The sequence below is a fragment of the Macrobrachium nipponense genome, chromosome 48 (genome assembly GCF_015104395.2).
Source record: "Macrobrachium nipponense isolate FS-2020 chromosome 48, ASM1510439v2, whole genome shotgun sequence".
In the NCBI taxonomy this organism is placed as follows: domain Eukaryota; kingdom Metazoa; phylum Arthropoda; class Malacostraca; order Decapoda; family Palaemonidae; genus Macrobrachium; species Macrobrachium nipponense.
The window spans coordinates 22,551,980-22,569,434 of record NC_087223.1 but is presented as its reverse complement, the minus strand read 5'-3'; the positions used below and the strand labels follow the sequence as shown (position 1 = coordinate 22,569,434).

Genomic DNA, 17,455 nt, shown 5'->3' with positions numbered 1-17,455 from the left:
CTTTTATCATACTCTTAGTTACTATGTATACTGTGTTTCTTACCCTGTTTGCTACATATAATGTTACTTAAACTTTAGGCTAGCTAAGCTTAGTTGTAGTTAAATATCATAAGGAAATGCATATAAAAAAAACCATGTTGACGGATGCTAAAATTTCACTGTCAACACTTGAATAAAACCACAATAGTATTTTATTCCTTGGCTTTTTCTAGCATATCCAGATTTCCCAATCCCTTGTCCTAAATCATCTGAGTAACAGGTACAACGTACCACTAAAAATGAATAAATCATACATGAAAGAAAACCTTGTAAGAACTAAGTATATCAGCACCTTCACAATCAACAGGAATTCCAAATAGGTTCTATTCCCTAAATGAGCACCTACTTCTAATAGTATTTTAAATATGAATGTACATCTGTATATCAACTAAGGCTACTGCAAACTTCACAACAAACAGAGACACTTACTTGCATGATAAAGTTGTCGCAATAAGCACCACAGTCATTGGTCCTCAAAAACTCTGCCACATCATGTGGACTCCACAGTTTCGGTTGCACCTTTGATCCGTCTTTCACTGAACCATCGATTAATCTAGGAATATACAACACACTCTGAGACTGTTCATGAAGGGTATTATTTGTACTGGAGACAGCTGTGGATGACACGACAGGAGACTGTGAGGTACTTATTGCTTGCTGGAACATGCCATTCTTCACAGCCGGTGACTGCGCAACTGCCGCTGCTGCCGCCGCAGCCGCCGCCGGAGGGTTGGACGTTCCTGGCAAAGTCTTGCTTTTACTAGGCTCTACACTGATATCACACTTTTCATTGGCCAACGGGAGGTCACTTTCGACGTACGAACCACCCAGCAAATCTTCATCCTCGTTTTTAATGACGTCCTCTTCTAACTCTGTGAGCGACGGCGATTCTCCTATTCTGTGATCATTCAGCAGCGTTGACTGAATCTCTAAATCGGTAAATTCTTGGACCTTGATATCTCCTAAACACGAGGACTCTAACTCACTATGGTCAGGGACTTCTTGGTTAGGAAGCTGAGGAAGCGACGGCAGACTGGCAGTAGTTGGGGGGTTGGAGGAGTCTGCATCAAGATCCCAAGGCTCTCGCGAGCTTTCATTGCCATCCAGGGATGCAACCCCAGAAGAGGTTTCATCTGAAATTGGAAAGAATTTGTTATTCACCTTCCCTTAGACACTTACATCTCGTCAAAGTTTTAGTGACGTCTTTCACCGAAGCAACAAAAAACCAAATTATCAGCCACATCGTTATACTTTGGTCAGGTCGTATCCTTAAAGCAATAAATTGCTTTCTGCTACAACTACCAAAGTAAAACTTACCTGATCCTTCGTCCTCATCGGACAGGCTGTCTTGGGCTGGTAAGGTCTTGGCTCTAGTCGTTCTGACAGGAAGTGTCTTCGCAATACTCGATGCAGTGGTTGAGCTACGGGCGACCGTCTAGCATCTCTTTTATTAAAACCACGACGTCCTCTACCAACGTCGGAATTCTCGTCGACAGACTCCGACATTTCTGTAATAGCATGGTACCTTTACATAACTCACACTCTCATAAGGTTACTACCCATATATAAAACAAATAAAAATCAAGGCATCACATAAACAACCCTCCAAAGAATAAAAATAAGTTTGCTAGGAAATTTTATGTTTTTGCCATAAACTAACATAAATCAATAGGTAACAAACATATAGCTGTAAAACTATAATCATACAAAAACTATCAAATCGGCTTGTATATTCCTTAACAATAAACCAAAGCATCTCCCTTTACATGTTCTACTTATGACAATTAAGGAGGGGGACAACACCCAACTGAGGAAAGAAACTAAGAACAGATCAAACGACCCATTGAACTAAACATTTCCAGGCCAACAGAGCCCAATGATACTGTAAGGGAAAATTATGGCAATTTAGTCCAATTAAGGAATGTTGTGTTAAACACCACTTAGTTCTCCTTATGGGGGTACACTTTAGGATGTCTTACATACCACGCTGGTGCCTTGTACTTAATATTTTTTGGTGTCCATTCTAGGGCTCCCCTAGGGGAGAAGTCTCACTGAAATCTATTCACAATGTCCTCCTAACCCTGGGATAAAATCCACTTATCTTTTACTCTTTCTCAATCTCATCTGTTTCTTAACACCTACATGTCCAACTTCCTTAACTGTGTCCGGCAATCAGTAATGTGACTTAGCAGTCTGGCTAAATGCCTTTATTAATGCAGTAATTACTTCCCTTAATAACTGGACAAAACACTAAGCAGTACCATTCATTCACTTACTTTCCCTCTCAGTTGAAACATGCTTTGGATACCATTACAAGATACAACAAATGTCTCTGCTCACAACCTCCCCTGTCTGTCACTAAAAAACTAGTTTCCTTTACCATGTCAAGCATTCGTAATCTTCCTTACAAAAAGTCAGGAAATTGATCTAAATTTGTAGATCATGGACAGGGTTACAAGAAGAGTTAAGTATGCTTACACAGGAACAACCATACTGAGAGTATTCAGGTCTGATAATCAATAATGAATTACAATGGTATATGTTGACATTACTTTGATGAAAGGAGCCACCAGATACTGATCAACCAGTCACAAAAGCACCTCTTTTTCTTGTAAGTTGCTTGTCTGCACACAGGCCAGACAAAAGACCTACCATAATGCCACGGTAAGGCTGCGCTTTTGCATTCGTGACAGTGTTGTATATGCACATCCAACTTACAATGGCTGACAGATAAATCTAATGACACTATTTTCATAGGAAATATAAAGTACTTCATGGAAGTGAAGAAGAGCAAAATGTCCTTCAGTTAGAAAAAAAAAAAAAAGCGGCATGCAGTTCATTACCAGTTCTAGTTTGGTGCTGCATGGAAGGTTCAGTAAAGCCTTCTGTTCCATACAGATTTCTATCTTTGGGTGGTCTCCCCCTTCGCTTATGGCTTACAGCCGGCGCTGACGTGGGCGTCGTGACAGGAACTCCGATCCCTCTCCCCACTTTCTTAAGAGCGGGACGTCCTCTTTTCCCCGTTTTCCCAAATTTTCCGGCTCCTTTGACCTTTCTCTTTGGAGCAAGTGGTGTTAAGACTGAAGGAGGAAGAGAAAGCACAAGGGTATAAATAAGAAGCGAAATAAACAAATGAAGCACAAGTCAAGTCACTTGTTCGACATGGTCATAGTTCTTCGGGAAAATCACGTATCGAACCCTAAGATCAAGACGTGAAACGACGCCAATGTGTAAATGAGAGATTTGTCATGACAATACAGTACATGCTAAATCAATGAAAAATTTGGTGCACACCTTTATATTTTTCATGAACTATGAGCATTTGCATTTACGAAATATAACTGCAAGGTAAAATAAGAGACAAGATATTCTAAACTCTAAAAAAGCCAGGGAAAAATGTATAATGATAATGTCAATGGATAATGAACAAAATATATACCAACATATAGGATAAAATTATTAGGAAAAAAAATAAAATAAAATGAGGATAACAATAGTCATTTTACACTGACAATCATGGCAACACCAATATACAGTAAATGTACCTCACTGTCAAACTTTCCAGTTCCACAGGTCCTTTATTCCTCACCACACCACTGGACGGTGAAAGTCTCCCTAAGGATGGTGTACAACTGGAACTCAAAGGTCCGAGTGAAGATGCAACGCATTGTGTACAACCCTGGTGCAAATCTCCTAATTTTATATTTCAGTTTCATCTATTCATTAATTAATCTTTAAATCTCTTTTCTAATAACTGATCTCTTCTTGCAAACGAACTAGGGATGCGCCCGAGTATCGGTATCAGTGGTATCGGCTAGTTTTTGTGGTAACGGCATCGGTGAATTTCTGGCCGATACCAGCCAGTACTTTCGTCGTAGTATAGGAATTTAAAACCCCTCTAGGCTTCCTAAAATGTACAGGCAGTCCCCGGTATACGAAAGGGTTCTGTTCTTGAGACGTGCTGTAAGCCGGAACTCTTAAAAAAATCCTAAGAAAACCTTGCTTTTTAATACTTTGGTTGTATTGAAAACTATGTAAACTGCACGTTTAGTGTTTTTCATAAATAAAACCTGTAAAATATTGATTATTTTGCCTTTTTGAAGTCACATTTCTTCCCTCGGATTGGTGTCGTAAGCGGCATAACCCCAGAATGTGTGTCATAAATCTGTAAATAATTTCAGATGAATATAATTGGAAAGTGTCGTAACCTCGGAATGTCGTAAGCCATAACGGTCATAAACTGGCGATTGCCTGTATATATTAACAAAGCCCACCAAAAAAAACTATATACGTATAGGCATATCATTGTACATTGGTTCATTGTATATCATTTAAAAACTGTTCAGTGTATTTAACAATTTATTATTATATTCCTAATTTTAATTAACTATGGTTGTGTCTATCGCTATCATCAATTATTTTAGTAACAATATATATTCTCCTAAATAACGGTAATATGGAGGTAACAGGTAATGGTATCGGTATCGGCTTTTAAAAGTTGGTATCGGTGCATCCCTAAATTGAACATCACATTCTTTTGCAAGCTTGAATTTCAAGTCAATGGCTCCGGTGGGCTTGTTCTATATGAATAGGTTTCAACTCCTGGATGATGACAATGATGATAGTAATAATAATAATACGAATAAATTCAAAACAACAATTCTTGCGACATTCCTGGGGACATCCACCAAACCTTGCTAAACAGTTTTACATTACAGAGATACCACTCTACGACACCTTACCTGTGGGCCTTTTACCAGTTCAACCTGCTTCTTTTCTGGAGTGCAAACATCAGCAATCATCGAGGAACCCTAAAAACTGATTTACACTCATCCTCAAAGGACGTGAAAGTTCCTCACCTTCAGATTTTGGTCCTTCCAGTCTGTACCCAGACATATCACACCACCCAACAGGGTAGATGTCAGGCGACTGGCAGTCAATCCACTGGTCGAAGTCGCTCTCCCAGCCATCAAAATGGACCTTCAATAATCTCCCTTTCACCTGCTTCACTGTTGCCACACAAACTAGTCTCGGATCCATCAAGTCAGCCGATTCCAGCGCCATGCCTTCCTCAAACCCGGGGTTTGTGACGTCCTGTAGTTCAGACAAATAAATATAAAGCAATCCGAAATATTTACAAAGCAATCCAAAATATCTGCAGGCGTGCAGATGAAGAGGCAGTGAGTTTGTCTATAGTTTTGATAAATTTGTAAAATGAAAAATGATATTTTCATAATAAAATAAATTTTTGAACATACTTACCTGGTAGTTATATATATAGCTTAAATCCCTAAGCTATATATATAACTACCAGGTAAGTTAGATGTTTAAAAATGATATTTTCATAATAAAATACATTTTTGAACATACTTACCTGGTAGTTATATATATAGCTTAGGGACTTAAGCTATATATATATAACTACCAGGTAAGTTAGATGTTTAAAATTCTTAAATTAGCTTGAAACTTGAGTAAATACCAATAACCATAAAAAGGCTCATGAAATACTGTGTTGTGCCACCCTAAAAATTAATTTAAGAGGCATAAACTGTACATGCAGCACATATGTTGCAACAGAGTAAGTCTCGCTTTTAATTCATCATGCTTACTCTGTTGAAAAGGGCAGGGGGTGCAGCTCTTGCTTGCGTTTTAGTAAGGTAGTTGTACCAGGAGAACTGGCCTTCGTAGCCTCTTGGAGGTGTCAAGTTGATTAGATTCATCTCGCAGTATCCGGCGGGGAATATACAGGGAGACGTTGCATGGTAACAGAACCAATCTGAACATGTATTGTCCGACTCATAACTGTCTATTCTTATCATGAGGTAATTGTTGTATAAGACCTGAAACACAGAACATTGTAGAATATAAGTCATTACATTTCAACTGAAAGAAGCATCAGTAAAAAGCTAAAAAATGTATTACTAAATTACCAAATTTAAAAAAATTTTATTTTTCCTACCACATGATCCTACACTTTCACATCGAGTAATCTGTGCAAATGCAGCCTGACACTCACAAGGCACAGGGAGTGTGTGCTCTCAATCACAAAGAACAGAGAGCAGTATGAACAAATAAAAGCGATGACTCAGTTAGGAAGAGAACGCTAGAAATGCTGCTAACGCAAGGGAAGAGAGTATTCCAACCAGTAAGATTTTGTTTTTCAGACGATTTAATAACAGCCGAAGCGAAGTGTGGAATACCCCATATAAGAAAGTGTAGGCTTGTGTACGTATTGGAACAAATTTCAGCAGGTAATATTTGTTAACCACTACTATGGGTTTCAGAGACAGTGCAAGCATGTTGTTTGGCAATAACTTTGTAACGAACGCTCATATCAGAACGAGATTTGGCTATAGTGTATTACACCCAGTGCCGTAATTTATAAGGGTATTGTGAATCACTAATTGTAAAGAATAAAGACACTTGTCCCTGCACCAGGAGGCAAAACCTCGATTAGCCAGAAATGGATACGAACACAACAGTAAAAAGCTCCGCCTACCCTCTTCCCCTACCTCCACTGCCACCCCCGTCCTTCTTCCTTCCCTTCTCTCTCTCTCTCTCTCTCTCTCTGAAAGTTGCTTCAGTTTAAACTTATTTTGTATGATTTTTCTATCTATCTATCTATTTATATATCTATCTATTTAATAATATATACATTGTTGTATATATCTAACGATTCACTCAGTTGTTAGCTGCCAGTTGACTGATTTATTTATGCACTGATCCACTCATCTCTCTCTGTGGTAGTGGTACCTACTGTAAATGGTTATTAGAGTGAGAGATATCTGAATGTATGGTGGAGCAGTAAAACGATACACTAAAACAATAGACACTATGATTTATGGTCTTCATAATCCTCATTTGGGCACAGGGTATCGGCAATATAGTACTTGTATTACGAAGGTGAAGAGGAGATGGCCACCACGGAAAGTAACTGTCGGCACGGTTGCAGAAATTCATTTGTCCCGCAACTTTTCAACTTTAAAAGCCATTAAAAAGCTGCCAATTGCCTTCAGATTGGTTTGAATAGGTAACTGGTTATAGTTACTCTGTGTTACAAATAAAAATTGAGCCTCTCTACCAGACATTCATTAAAGTTAAACCCTTGATTATACCGATGCACATATAACAGTCGCTTTACCATAAATCATAGTGTCTATCATTTTACTGCTCCACTGTACATTCAGATATCTCTCACCCTAATAACAATTTATAGTAGGTACCACTACCACAGAGAGAGAGAGAGAGAGAGAGAGAGAGAGAGAGAGAGAGAGAGAGAGAGAGAGAGAGAGAGAGATGAGCGGATCAGTGCATAAATAAATCAGTCAACTGGCAGCTAACAACCGAGTGAATCATTAGATATATACACCAATGTAAACCATATTAGATAGATATAGAAAAAATCGTACAAGATATGTCTAAACTGAAGTAACTTCTGAGAGAGAGAGAGAGAGAGAGAGAGAGAGAGAGAGAGAGAGAGAGAGAGAGAGAGAGAGAGAGAGAGAGAGATGAGCGGATTAATGCATAAATAAATCAGTCAACTGCCAGCTAACAACCGACTGGATTGTTAGATATATACAACAATGTATATTATTAGATAGATAGACATATATATATATAGATAGATAGATATAGAAAAATCATTCGAAATAAGTTTAAACTGAAGCCACTTTCAGAGAGAGAGAGAGAGAGAGAGAGAGAAGAGAGAGAGAGAGAGAGAGAGAGAAGGGAAAGTGAGGGAAGGAAGAAGGACGGGGTGGCAGTGGAGGTGGGGGGAGAGGGTAGGCGGAGCTTTTTACTGTTGTGTTCGTATCCATTTCTGGCTAATCGAGGTTTTGCCTCTTGGTACAAGGACAAGTGTCTTTATTCTTTACGATTAGTGATTCACAATACCCTTATAAATTATGGCGCTGGGTGTAATACACTATAGCAAAATCTCGTTCCGATATGAGTGTTCGTTACAGAGTTATTGCCAACAAACATGCTTGCACTGTCTCTGAAACAAAAAGTAGGCTTTTGCAATTTGGAAAGAGCTGTGAAAGCAATATTTCACTCAGTTCACTAGACTTTAATGTCATTGCAAAGCAGTTTTTTTCCCCTTTATCATGATATACTTCTAAGTATCTAAATAATTAGAAAAGAAGATCAGCACCTCACAAAGAACTGTTCTCAAAGCATTATATACTGAAGGTAATCATGACTACATTCTCTTCTAAGAGATTATAATGTCCAGAAACTAGGAAATTGATAAAGTTTTTAAGAGACATATATTGTTTGCACGTGACACGAAATGGGGAGAACAATCAGTCATGGAAATAATAAATAAGAATTAGCATTCCAGTGACCAGGGAAGCTCAGAAGTCAGGGATAAAGGGTATAGATGAGGATCAGTATACACCTAATGAATGTGGAAAAGTTGTCAAAGGTATGTATACTATTAAATTGGGATGACAGAATAACAATACATAATATGAAATATTACTCTAAATTATTAGCCCACCACTTTTATCAAAGAAAAAAAAAAAATCCATACCTTCATTACAGTAGCAACACATATTGCAGATAAATTCAAGGGGTCTATGGCTTCTAACTTCATTCCATTGGAGAAAGCGAGTTTGGAATTACGAACGAAACTAGGCGTAGGAGGGGACACAAACAACTCAGGAGGGGCATCATTTGGCATCGTTAGGACTTCGCGGATACCACCTTCTCGTGGTTAGAAGGACTGAACTTGCAACTATTTGAACATACACCAACTTTCTCTAGACCAACCAACTGGATGGATTATGGGGGCATCTTCATGACACCAAAATCCTTGGGGAAAAAAAAAAAATCAAGTTTTACACTTAATAAAAAAAAAATACTAATGGTGCTTTACTATGGTGATTGAACTAAAAAAAAAAAAAAAAAAAAAAAAAAAAAAAAAAAAAAAAAAAAAAAAAAAAGGTCCAATATTCATTCGCTGAGTTGGTTTCCCAAAAAAAAAAAAAAAAATCGGGAAAGGTCCCAATTTCATTCCTGAAGTGTCCCATGTTCTGGGCTAGAAATCGACGCAGATATGGGAAGTTCTGAAATGTGAACGGACAATTCTTGATGAGCAAAAGGGAGAACATGGGAACCGCCCATTATTTTAGAAAGCAAGCCAAAAAACAAGTGGAGAGAATATTCTGAGGCCAACATAGAAACCACGATGAATGAGGATTCGCCCCAGTTACTGCGTTCAAGTTTTACTTCTCAACCTCAATCATTTATTTCTGTGGCCATAAACGTACTTACCATTAGTCATACGGGGTGGTAGCACCCGTGCGGTATTTCAGAAGTGCAATTCTTGGTTTTTGCCCCACGACTTTCCGTTAGCGGTAGCGTTACCTCCCTCATTTGAAGGCGAATTCGGGTTCTTGTCCCACAAACCCATTTTTATATTTTTCCCCCCCCCCCCACATTCAGGGCCACCAGGTCTGTTGAAATAAACAAGTATTGAGCGGGGTAAACTATTTAATTTTCACTATGTTCCTTCATATTTATTTTTCAATACTAAAGAATTCTCACTACTATTTGAGAAAACCACAAAGTTCCAAGCTGGCCAGACGTATCAAAACCAATTCATTAGTCTCACTGTTAGAATTCTTGAGAATTCTCAAGTCTTTGAACACTCAACATCAAATCAAAGCTTCATTCATATTCAAAACAAGAGAAAGGCTTACCTGAAGCGAGACTTCTGACTTTCCACGACACGGGACATAAAATTAGTCGGGAGTGTCCTGGCACCAGTCAGTCTCTTCATCAGAAATTCCTTCCAGTCTCTGTATTTATGTTGGATGGTACGAGGGGGTATCAATGGCCTGCCCTGTGTGGCGCACCAGCCGACAGGGTGGACCTCCTCTGAACACAGGTCGACAAAGAAGTCCTTGGAGTGATCTTCGACAAAGCCCTCAAACCTTAGCTTTGCTTTGTAACCTGCAAATGTTGAAATCAGTGGCATCAAATTTAAAGAGCATGGAATGTGCAATTGATAAAAATTCAGCAGAGAAAATAAATCAAAATTGCCCAGACATTAAACCCTTAAGATGAACTTCCGTTATATGAAGCAATTTTCATTTAGTTTTTCAGCCTTGAACACCCTGGATCTTATATAAAAAAAAATGTATAACAAAATATACACTAGATGCTAAAGATATTTTCTGAGTTTTCATTCTCATAAATCAAGCAATAATATGCCTCTAGTGGTAGCAGCTGGCTTGACAAAAGGACAAAAATAATTTAATCATGCTGAGATTACCAAGTTGCAAACACATTGTGAAAAGTATGTTCTATGAAGCTACACAATTAATGTATACATTACAACAAATGCACATTCCATATCAAGAAAGCACTAAGTAGTATATCTTTCCCTTAAGGCAGCCTGGTGTAACAACACTGACATTATTATTATCATTCAAAGATGAACCATACTCATAAGGAACAAGCATATCAAAGGAGCCACTGACATGAAATACAAGCTTCCAAAGAATATATTATGGCGTTCATTAGGAAGAAGTAAAAGGAGGTAAAGTGTAATACAGAAAGATCTCTTATTAAACAAGAAAAAATCTATAAACTTCCAACTAGGGTGGTACCATACTGTACTAAAGGAAGTCAACACTCGAGCAATACCACATCAATCCACCGACGAGACATACCTGCAATTGATATGACAGTAGCTACCCAAAATGCATCTTTCGTGACAGCTTCTTCCCCACAGGCAACCTCAACCTTCATCCCTGGGCTCATCTGCTCCCAGCACTCCGACATGGGGGCCTGAAATACAAGATTAAAATCTAATGTAAAATACAATACAGTTTACAGTGGACTCATGGATCCCCTTTCTTGATTTCACAATACTTCCAGTAGTATACTCTAAACCTTACTTGTGCAAAGAGCATGTAAACATAGAACTATAAAAATAATTAAAACAATAATTAATATGGACCAAATCTGCAGATCCAGGCTAAACACACACACACACACATTCATATATATTTCATTTATGAATATTGCAGTTTCTGCATACTTCACTTCACCAGTGTTTAGATACTTACATGCTTAAAGCAGCTGACAGGTACAGCCATGAAGTTGGGATCCTTCAAGTAAGACTCACACCACTGGAAGCTTCCCTCCAGGTCCACAGTGGATTCCGCTGGGGGCAGATACGAAGGAGACACTGTCTCCTCCTGCGGAACAACAGGCTGTGGTTGCAGCACAGCCGGACTGGGTTTGGATGGGGATGGAATCAAAGGTGAGGCAGGCTTTACGATTAGCGTCGTGGAAGCAGGTTTACTGACGACCTGTAACGACAAAGAGAACGTAGAATCGTGCACCCGGCAGTTACACAAAAACATTTATTGACAGCATAAACCCTTTTAACTGGATCACACTTGAATTTCTACTCCCATATATAGCTGACTTCAAGAACTGGTTTGTAACTCAGAGGCAATGACAGAAATTCACCTTTTCCACAGGAATAACTTTCGGTTCAGGCTCCTCACTCGCTTCGTCTTTCACTCCTTGGCTCTCCACCACATGTTGGGAAGGCGGGAGAGGTCCACGGGCACAAGCGAGGCTGCAGAATTTGCGTTCCTTGCCATAAAAAGCGTGTTTTACTCCTATGGCACCACATTTTTCACAAACGGCTGCGAAATCATAAAGTAAATGCTGGTTGATGAAAACTTCAGAAAATTGTTAAAAATGGTTGAAAACTTTATCCAGTGACTGCATCACGATAGTTTTCTTCCTAAAACAAACTTTGATGATTCATACTAACAAAGAATTTCCAAACAATATCTTGCAAAGCTAACATTTCATGACAAACAATATGGAGAAGTTATGGAGTTCTATTTGACAATGTCTGAGAGAGAGAGAGAGAGAGAGAGAGAGAGAGAGAGAGAGAGAGAGAGAGAGAGAGAGAGAGAGAGAGAGAGAGAGAGGGTGTAATTGGTGGTTGGATGGTTAACGATTGAATTGGCTGTTGGTGAGTTCTGAGTTGTCTGCTAGTGCTGTTAGAGATCAGAGTTCTGTGTTTTGTAGTCAGTTTTGGTGAGTCTTTAGTCTTGGGTTAGAGCTTGTGACAGCCAGTTAGGGTTTAGGGAAGCAGTCTGTTTGAAGGCAAAAAACCACAGAAAAAATTTTAGTCAGATAAGCTGTGTTGTTGTTGTGATTCCTTGGTGTTGTTAGTGGGTGTGTGTTGCTTTTTTGTGTTAGTGATTGTTTGTGCAGTGGTCTTTTGTTGTGGTTGTGTTCCTTATTTGTTGTTGAGTTCCTTGTTGTTGATTGTTTTGTTGTGATTCCGCCCTTGTGTGTTGTTTTTGTCCTTGGGTGTTGTCCTTGGGTTGTGTTGTGGTTCTTGGTTGTTGTTTGTTGGTGTTCTCAGTGACCTTGCCCAGCAGACAGCACAGAATAGCCTGGAGTATCTGGAGTTGGGTAAGTACATGGGTTTGTGTTTTTTTTGTTTTTGTGTAAGTATAGGTCAATTGTCCTGCGTGTATGCTGTAGTGTAAAGAGTTAAGTGTGACAGAGGGTGAGTTTGGCAGCTGGATTGATTAGGTTTATGTGGGGGGGATTTGCCACTTGTCTTTTTAAGCTTGTTATCCCGCCACAACAAAGAAAAGTGCTGAATAGTGTATGAATGCAGAGAGAATTATTCTCAAACAAAAACATGAGCGCCTATTTATTACAATGTTAATAAATCTTTTCAATGTTAACATACCCATTCCTTCACGCATGATTGGAATTGCGTCAAGGTCAGTGTCCTTCTGATAGGCGATGGGGGTCTTCAACTTCAGCGCTGGGTGGTGATGTACCTGGGTCAAAATCAAAGATACGTTTAAAAGATAAAACAAGCTACGCACTGACAATTGAACATGTAACCTCACTGTACAATGCCCAAGTGAAATTCAAAAAAGAAGTATGTAACGTAATCACACTACCTTAGGTTTCTTGGATTTTGGCAATGCCGGTGGGGATTCATCGGCAGCCTGCATGACTGCGGCATCAGTCGTAGGAGTACCCTGTTGCTGGATGACCTGACTACCTGAGGAATCTTCATCGTACCCATCGTATGACTCGTACATATACTCCGGCTGAGAAACGTAATCGCCCGTGTTTGGGTCATACAGCTGCAAGTTAATACATGTCAAGAGATCAATGAAAAACTTACTTATTCCACTTATTCCTGTACAGATTTGCTATTCCAAAAATAACAAGTCACAGAGAACCTAAATACAAGCAGTCCGCAGTTATCGGCGGAGGTGCTGTTCTGACGGTGTGACAATAAACGAATATCAGTGATAATAGGAGATTGCTGCCTCTGTTAGGTAAGTATCGGCACCAATAAGCAGAAATTGGCACACATCGGTGGTGAAAATCGTCAATTATTGTCTAAGCAAGCGCCACAAAACTGGATCATCAATAACCAGAGACTGTCTGTACTATAAAATATTTACTATCAATAAGATCATATTTAACACTAATAAGGTCATCATGCCTGAACTAAACAGCCTTACCATTGGCGTGTGTTGGGTAGCCGTCGACTCGCTATACGACACTGGCGTAGGTACGAGAGGACGCGGATGATCTGAAAGAAGAGGGGCTGCTGTCCCAGTATTCAGCATAACTTCTGCTGGATCAGCCGGATTGAAGGATACCCCCGTCACCCCATACCAGAGCATCCCCAGGTCTGTTGGAAAGAATGAGAAAGAATGAGAAATCTGACTTCCCTTACCAAGACTCGCAAAACAAATACAGTGGTCCCCCACATATTCGTGGGGGATGCATACAACACAACAACCCCCCCCCCCCCCCCCAGGAATAGTTAGAACCCATGAATAGTTGGAACCCCTATAAAAATGCTTAAAACCAGCATTTTGTTGGTTAAAACTCAAGAAAAACCCACTAAAAATTTTTATACCTGGTTTTTTTTTTTTTTGGTATTGTTTTACTATAGTTCCAACTCTTTCTATAATAATTATAGTATTATAGATGCATTTTGCATAAAAAATTATTAAACTTTGTCTCTGAACACTTTTTGGGGAAATTCACCATATGCGAGATATGAATGGTTATAGAATCCTTATCCTCGAAAAATTTCTAAGTGTTTTGTTTACTTTATCACAGACACAGTTTGTGTTCTGATGCGAATTTGTTTTTGTTTGGAACTGCATTGTGGTTCTGATGCAAATTTTTTCCCTCTTAAAATTGCATTGTGGGTAGTTACATGTTATGTCTAGGAGTCACATGACCTGGTGAAAATCCGACAGCTGTCAGCCATATTCACTTGTCATTTGGTTGAAGTCTCTCATAGAATTAAGCTGTCTCTATGTTCGTCCTGTAATTTTGATTATTTTCGGTTAATTCATGATTTTTATGAAAATGAAACATGGTGCATTGAATTTTTAAGAGAACATGGAGTGCTACCTGCAGCAGTACAGTGTTTAAAGTGTGGAAAGCCCTGTCAATTCAGAAAGGATAAAAACGTTTGGCGCTCTACCGGTTATGTTTTAGACAATAGACATAAAAAGATAAAATATTGTAATTTTACTGTAAGTGATCGGAAAGGCACATTTTTAGATAAAGTTAAATTGCCGGTATGGAAGTTGATGTTTTTTCTTAGTCAGTTTTTGAGTGTATTTTGGAAACATCGCCCAATTGTTAAGTATTTAAATATTTCATCAAAGACCAGTGTTGATTGGAGAAGTTTCTGTAGTGAGGTGAGTCAGTTTTGGTACAATAATCAGGAGCCCATCGGTGGTGTTGATGTTGAAGTGGAAATTGATGAAACACTAATTACTCATAGCAAATACCATAAAGTTCGCCCTCTTACCCAGTGTTGGTTGTTTGGTGGTATAGAGAGAACATCAAAATAATTCTTTGCTGAGGCATTAATTGATCCTCTTGCTGACAATCGGAAAAGTGATACTTTAATTCCTTTCATTAATTGCTACATTAAAACCAGGCTTTATTATTTACAGTGACTCGTGGCGGGGCTATAATAAAATCAGTGAGAGTGGATACACTCATTTTCAAGTAAAACCACCCAGAAAATTTTGTTGATCCCAATAATCCTAACATTCACACTCAAAATATCGAACGATTGTGGCGAGATATTAAGGAGTGGATTAAAAGGCCTGGTATTAAAAAAAGACTATTTGAAACTATACCTTGCTAGGTATTTATTTATTAAGCACTACCAGGAAATCAGTTTTGCACCAATTTTTACTTGAAGCTGCTAAACTGTATCCACCTTTAAGTGACACTCAGCCACCATCACCACCTAGGGAATCCTTTTCTGATGACGACGACGATGACACTGTAGAAGAGCCACAACCTTCTTGTTCTGGATATAAACCATCAAAATGTTTGTGTTCATCCAATTAAGGTAAATTTATAATTGTATTTCAATTAGTATTGTAACATAATATACGTCCTAGGTTAGGTTAGGTTGGTTTGATTTGGTTAGGTCATTTAAACACTATTGGGGGGGTACAGGGGGGCAGAGCCCCCCGGTCAGGGCACCACGTCCTGGGTTAGGTTAGGTGTCCTAGGTTAGGTTAGGTTGGTTTCATCTATTTAAGTCATTTAAACACGGCAGTCAGGACACCGTGTCGTAGGTTAGGTTAGGTCATTTAAACACTATCCGGGGGGTACAGGGGGGCGGAGCCACCCCCAGGTCAGGGCACCGCGTCCTAGGTTAGGTTAGGTTGGTTTGATCTGGTTAGGTCATTTAAACACTATCCAAGGGGGGAGGAGGAGAGGGCACCGCGTCCTAGGTTAGGTTGGTTTGATCTGTAGGTGTTTCCTTATTTATCGATTCGAATGCTGTTTGGTATCCATGGTGATTTACCCCACCCAAAACCCCCGCATTCCCAAAGGGTCCCCAACCTTGTTGGATGTAGTAGGGGGGTATAGGCTAGCAACTGAAAAACAACTCATTTCCCCGAAGTATTACTATCGTAACCATTCAGAACACATTAAAACACACCAAAATACATAATTACTCTAGAAAAATGTAGTTGGAACTACTGTAAAAATTTACCTTTTTTTTTAATAGTTTTATCATAAAAAGTGCATTTTATGGAGAGAAAAAAAAAAAATAAAAAAAAGGAATTTGTGGATTTTTCTCAGAAAAATACAGCGAATATGCAAATTTTCTGTGAATAACAGGGGAAATGGTCTAGAAAGAAATCCACGAATGCGCGAATCCGGAGAACGCGAATATGGGGGCTCCGCTGCATATCGAATACAAGTGAAACAACTATAATGTTAGTCAGAAGACAGAGGCAGTGAGCCAGAGAAGTCAATTAGTGGCTTTGGAAACAGCAAGATAATAGCCAATAGGAGGACTTTGAAAACCAAGGATAGGTGATTTGCACCGGCTATACAACCAGGCAGAAGAAGAAGACTGAAGAGAGTGGAAAGAGATACTAACATATATCAAAAATTTCATGCAACGATTTTACTCAACACAACGGTTACCAAAATTTACCAGCTGGCTACATGAACATAAACCACAATAATTATGCTGGAGTTGCGGATAAGGCCAGAAAATGTGCTCTTCCCTTTAGGAACTGTGGAAACTCTTAGAAGCCTAAGAAATTAGCCTGAAGGATGGATATCTGGAAATACCCATCCAAAGGCATGAAACTTACCCCTCTGATGGAACCCAAGGCAAAGAGAGATGTTTTCATTGTCGAAATGAGTTTGGAGCACAAACTCGTTCAATGGAGACAGATCAATGATCAGGCACCAAGACCTATTTTTGGCATCTCTACCAAGTTAATCTACCGTGATACCAGGAAAAGTTGAACTTACATTCCCAAGGGGCTGGTACTAAACACAGTCCCCAGGGTGAGATGAAATGTCCAGGAAAAGTTAAGCTGTATCCCTGAATATCTGTCCATTTAAAAATAAGAGGCAGCTCTTGAAATCAAGCAACTCCCTTCAAAAAACCAGCAACGGAAGACGGTCAAACTTTTACAATTTATAAGAGCATCACTTACATTTAATAAAAACGATATACTCTGCATGAAGAAATTTATGATATACTCTGCATGAAGAAATTTATAAGTTTAATTTGATCATGAGTTTTGGACGATTATGTATACAGCTAGTTGTCGACTTACGACCTATGCAAGTTACGACTGATCGACTTTACGACCACCCAGAACTAAAACTACTGGGAAGCGACTTGAGCAAGAGAGAATGGTGTCCAGCTGAACATACGTCAGTTTTTCCCCAGTTCCTGCCTCTCCCCTCTCCACACACGCAGCTCACTTTTCGTGCTGCTAATGACTATCATCATGCATTGGCAACAATGATATAACTCCAGTAAACTTATACCATCAAACACAAACGCAGATAAAATTGAGAGAGAATCATTTTAATC

General features: G+C 39.1%; 1 protein-coding gene across 1 annotated transcript in view; it reads right to left on the bottom strand.

Annotated features, from left to right (window-relative positions):
• LOC135205165 (polycomb protein Sfmbt-like) overlaps window positions 1-17,455 on the bottom strand; it is a 46,293-nt gene that overhangs the window by 11,207 nt on the left and 17,631 nt on the right. The window contains 15 exon segments of the mRNA XM_064235529.1: window positions 469-1,029; window positions 1,032-1,172; window positions 1,357-1,547; window positions 2,883-3,119; window positions 4,899-5,133; window positions 5,649-5,879; window positions 8,573-8,745; window positions 9,481-9,497; window positions 9,744-9,996; window positions 10,719-10,836; window positions 11,118-11,363; window positions 11,527-11,708; window positions 12,782-12,875; window positions 13,002-13,190; window positions 13,578-13,750. Of these exon segments, the coding sequence (XP_064091599.1) occupies window positions 469-1,029; window positions 1,032-1,172; window positions 1,357-1,547; window positions 2,883-3,119; window positions 4,899-5,133; window positions 5,649-5,879; window positions 8,573-8,745; window positions 9,481-9,497; window positions 9,744-9,996; window positions 10,719-10,836; window positions 11,118-11,363; window positions 11,527-11,708; window positions 12,782-12,875; window positions 13,002-13,190; window positions 13,578-13,750 (3,041 nt within the window).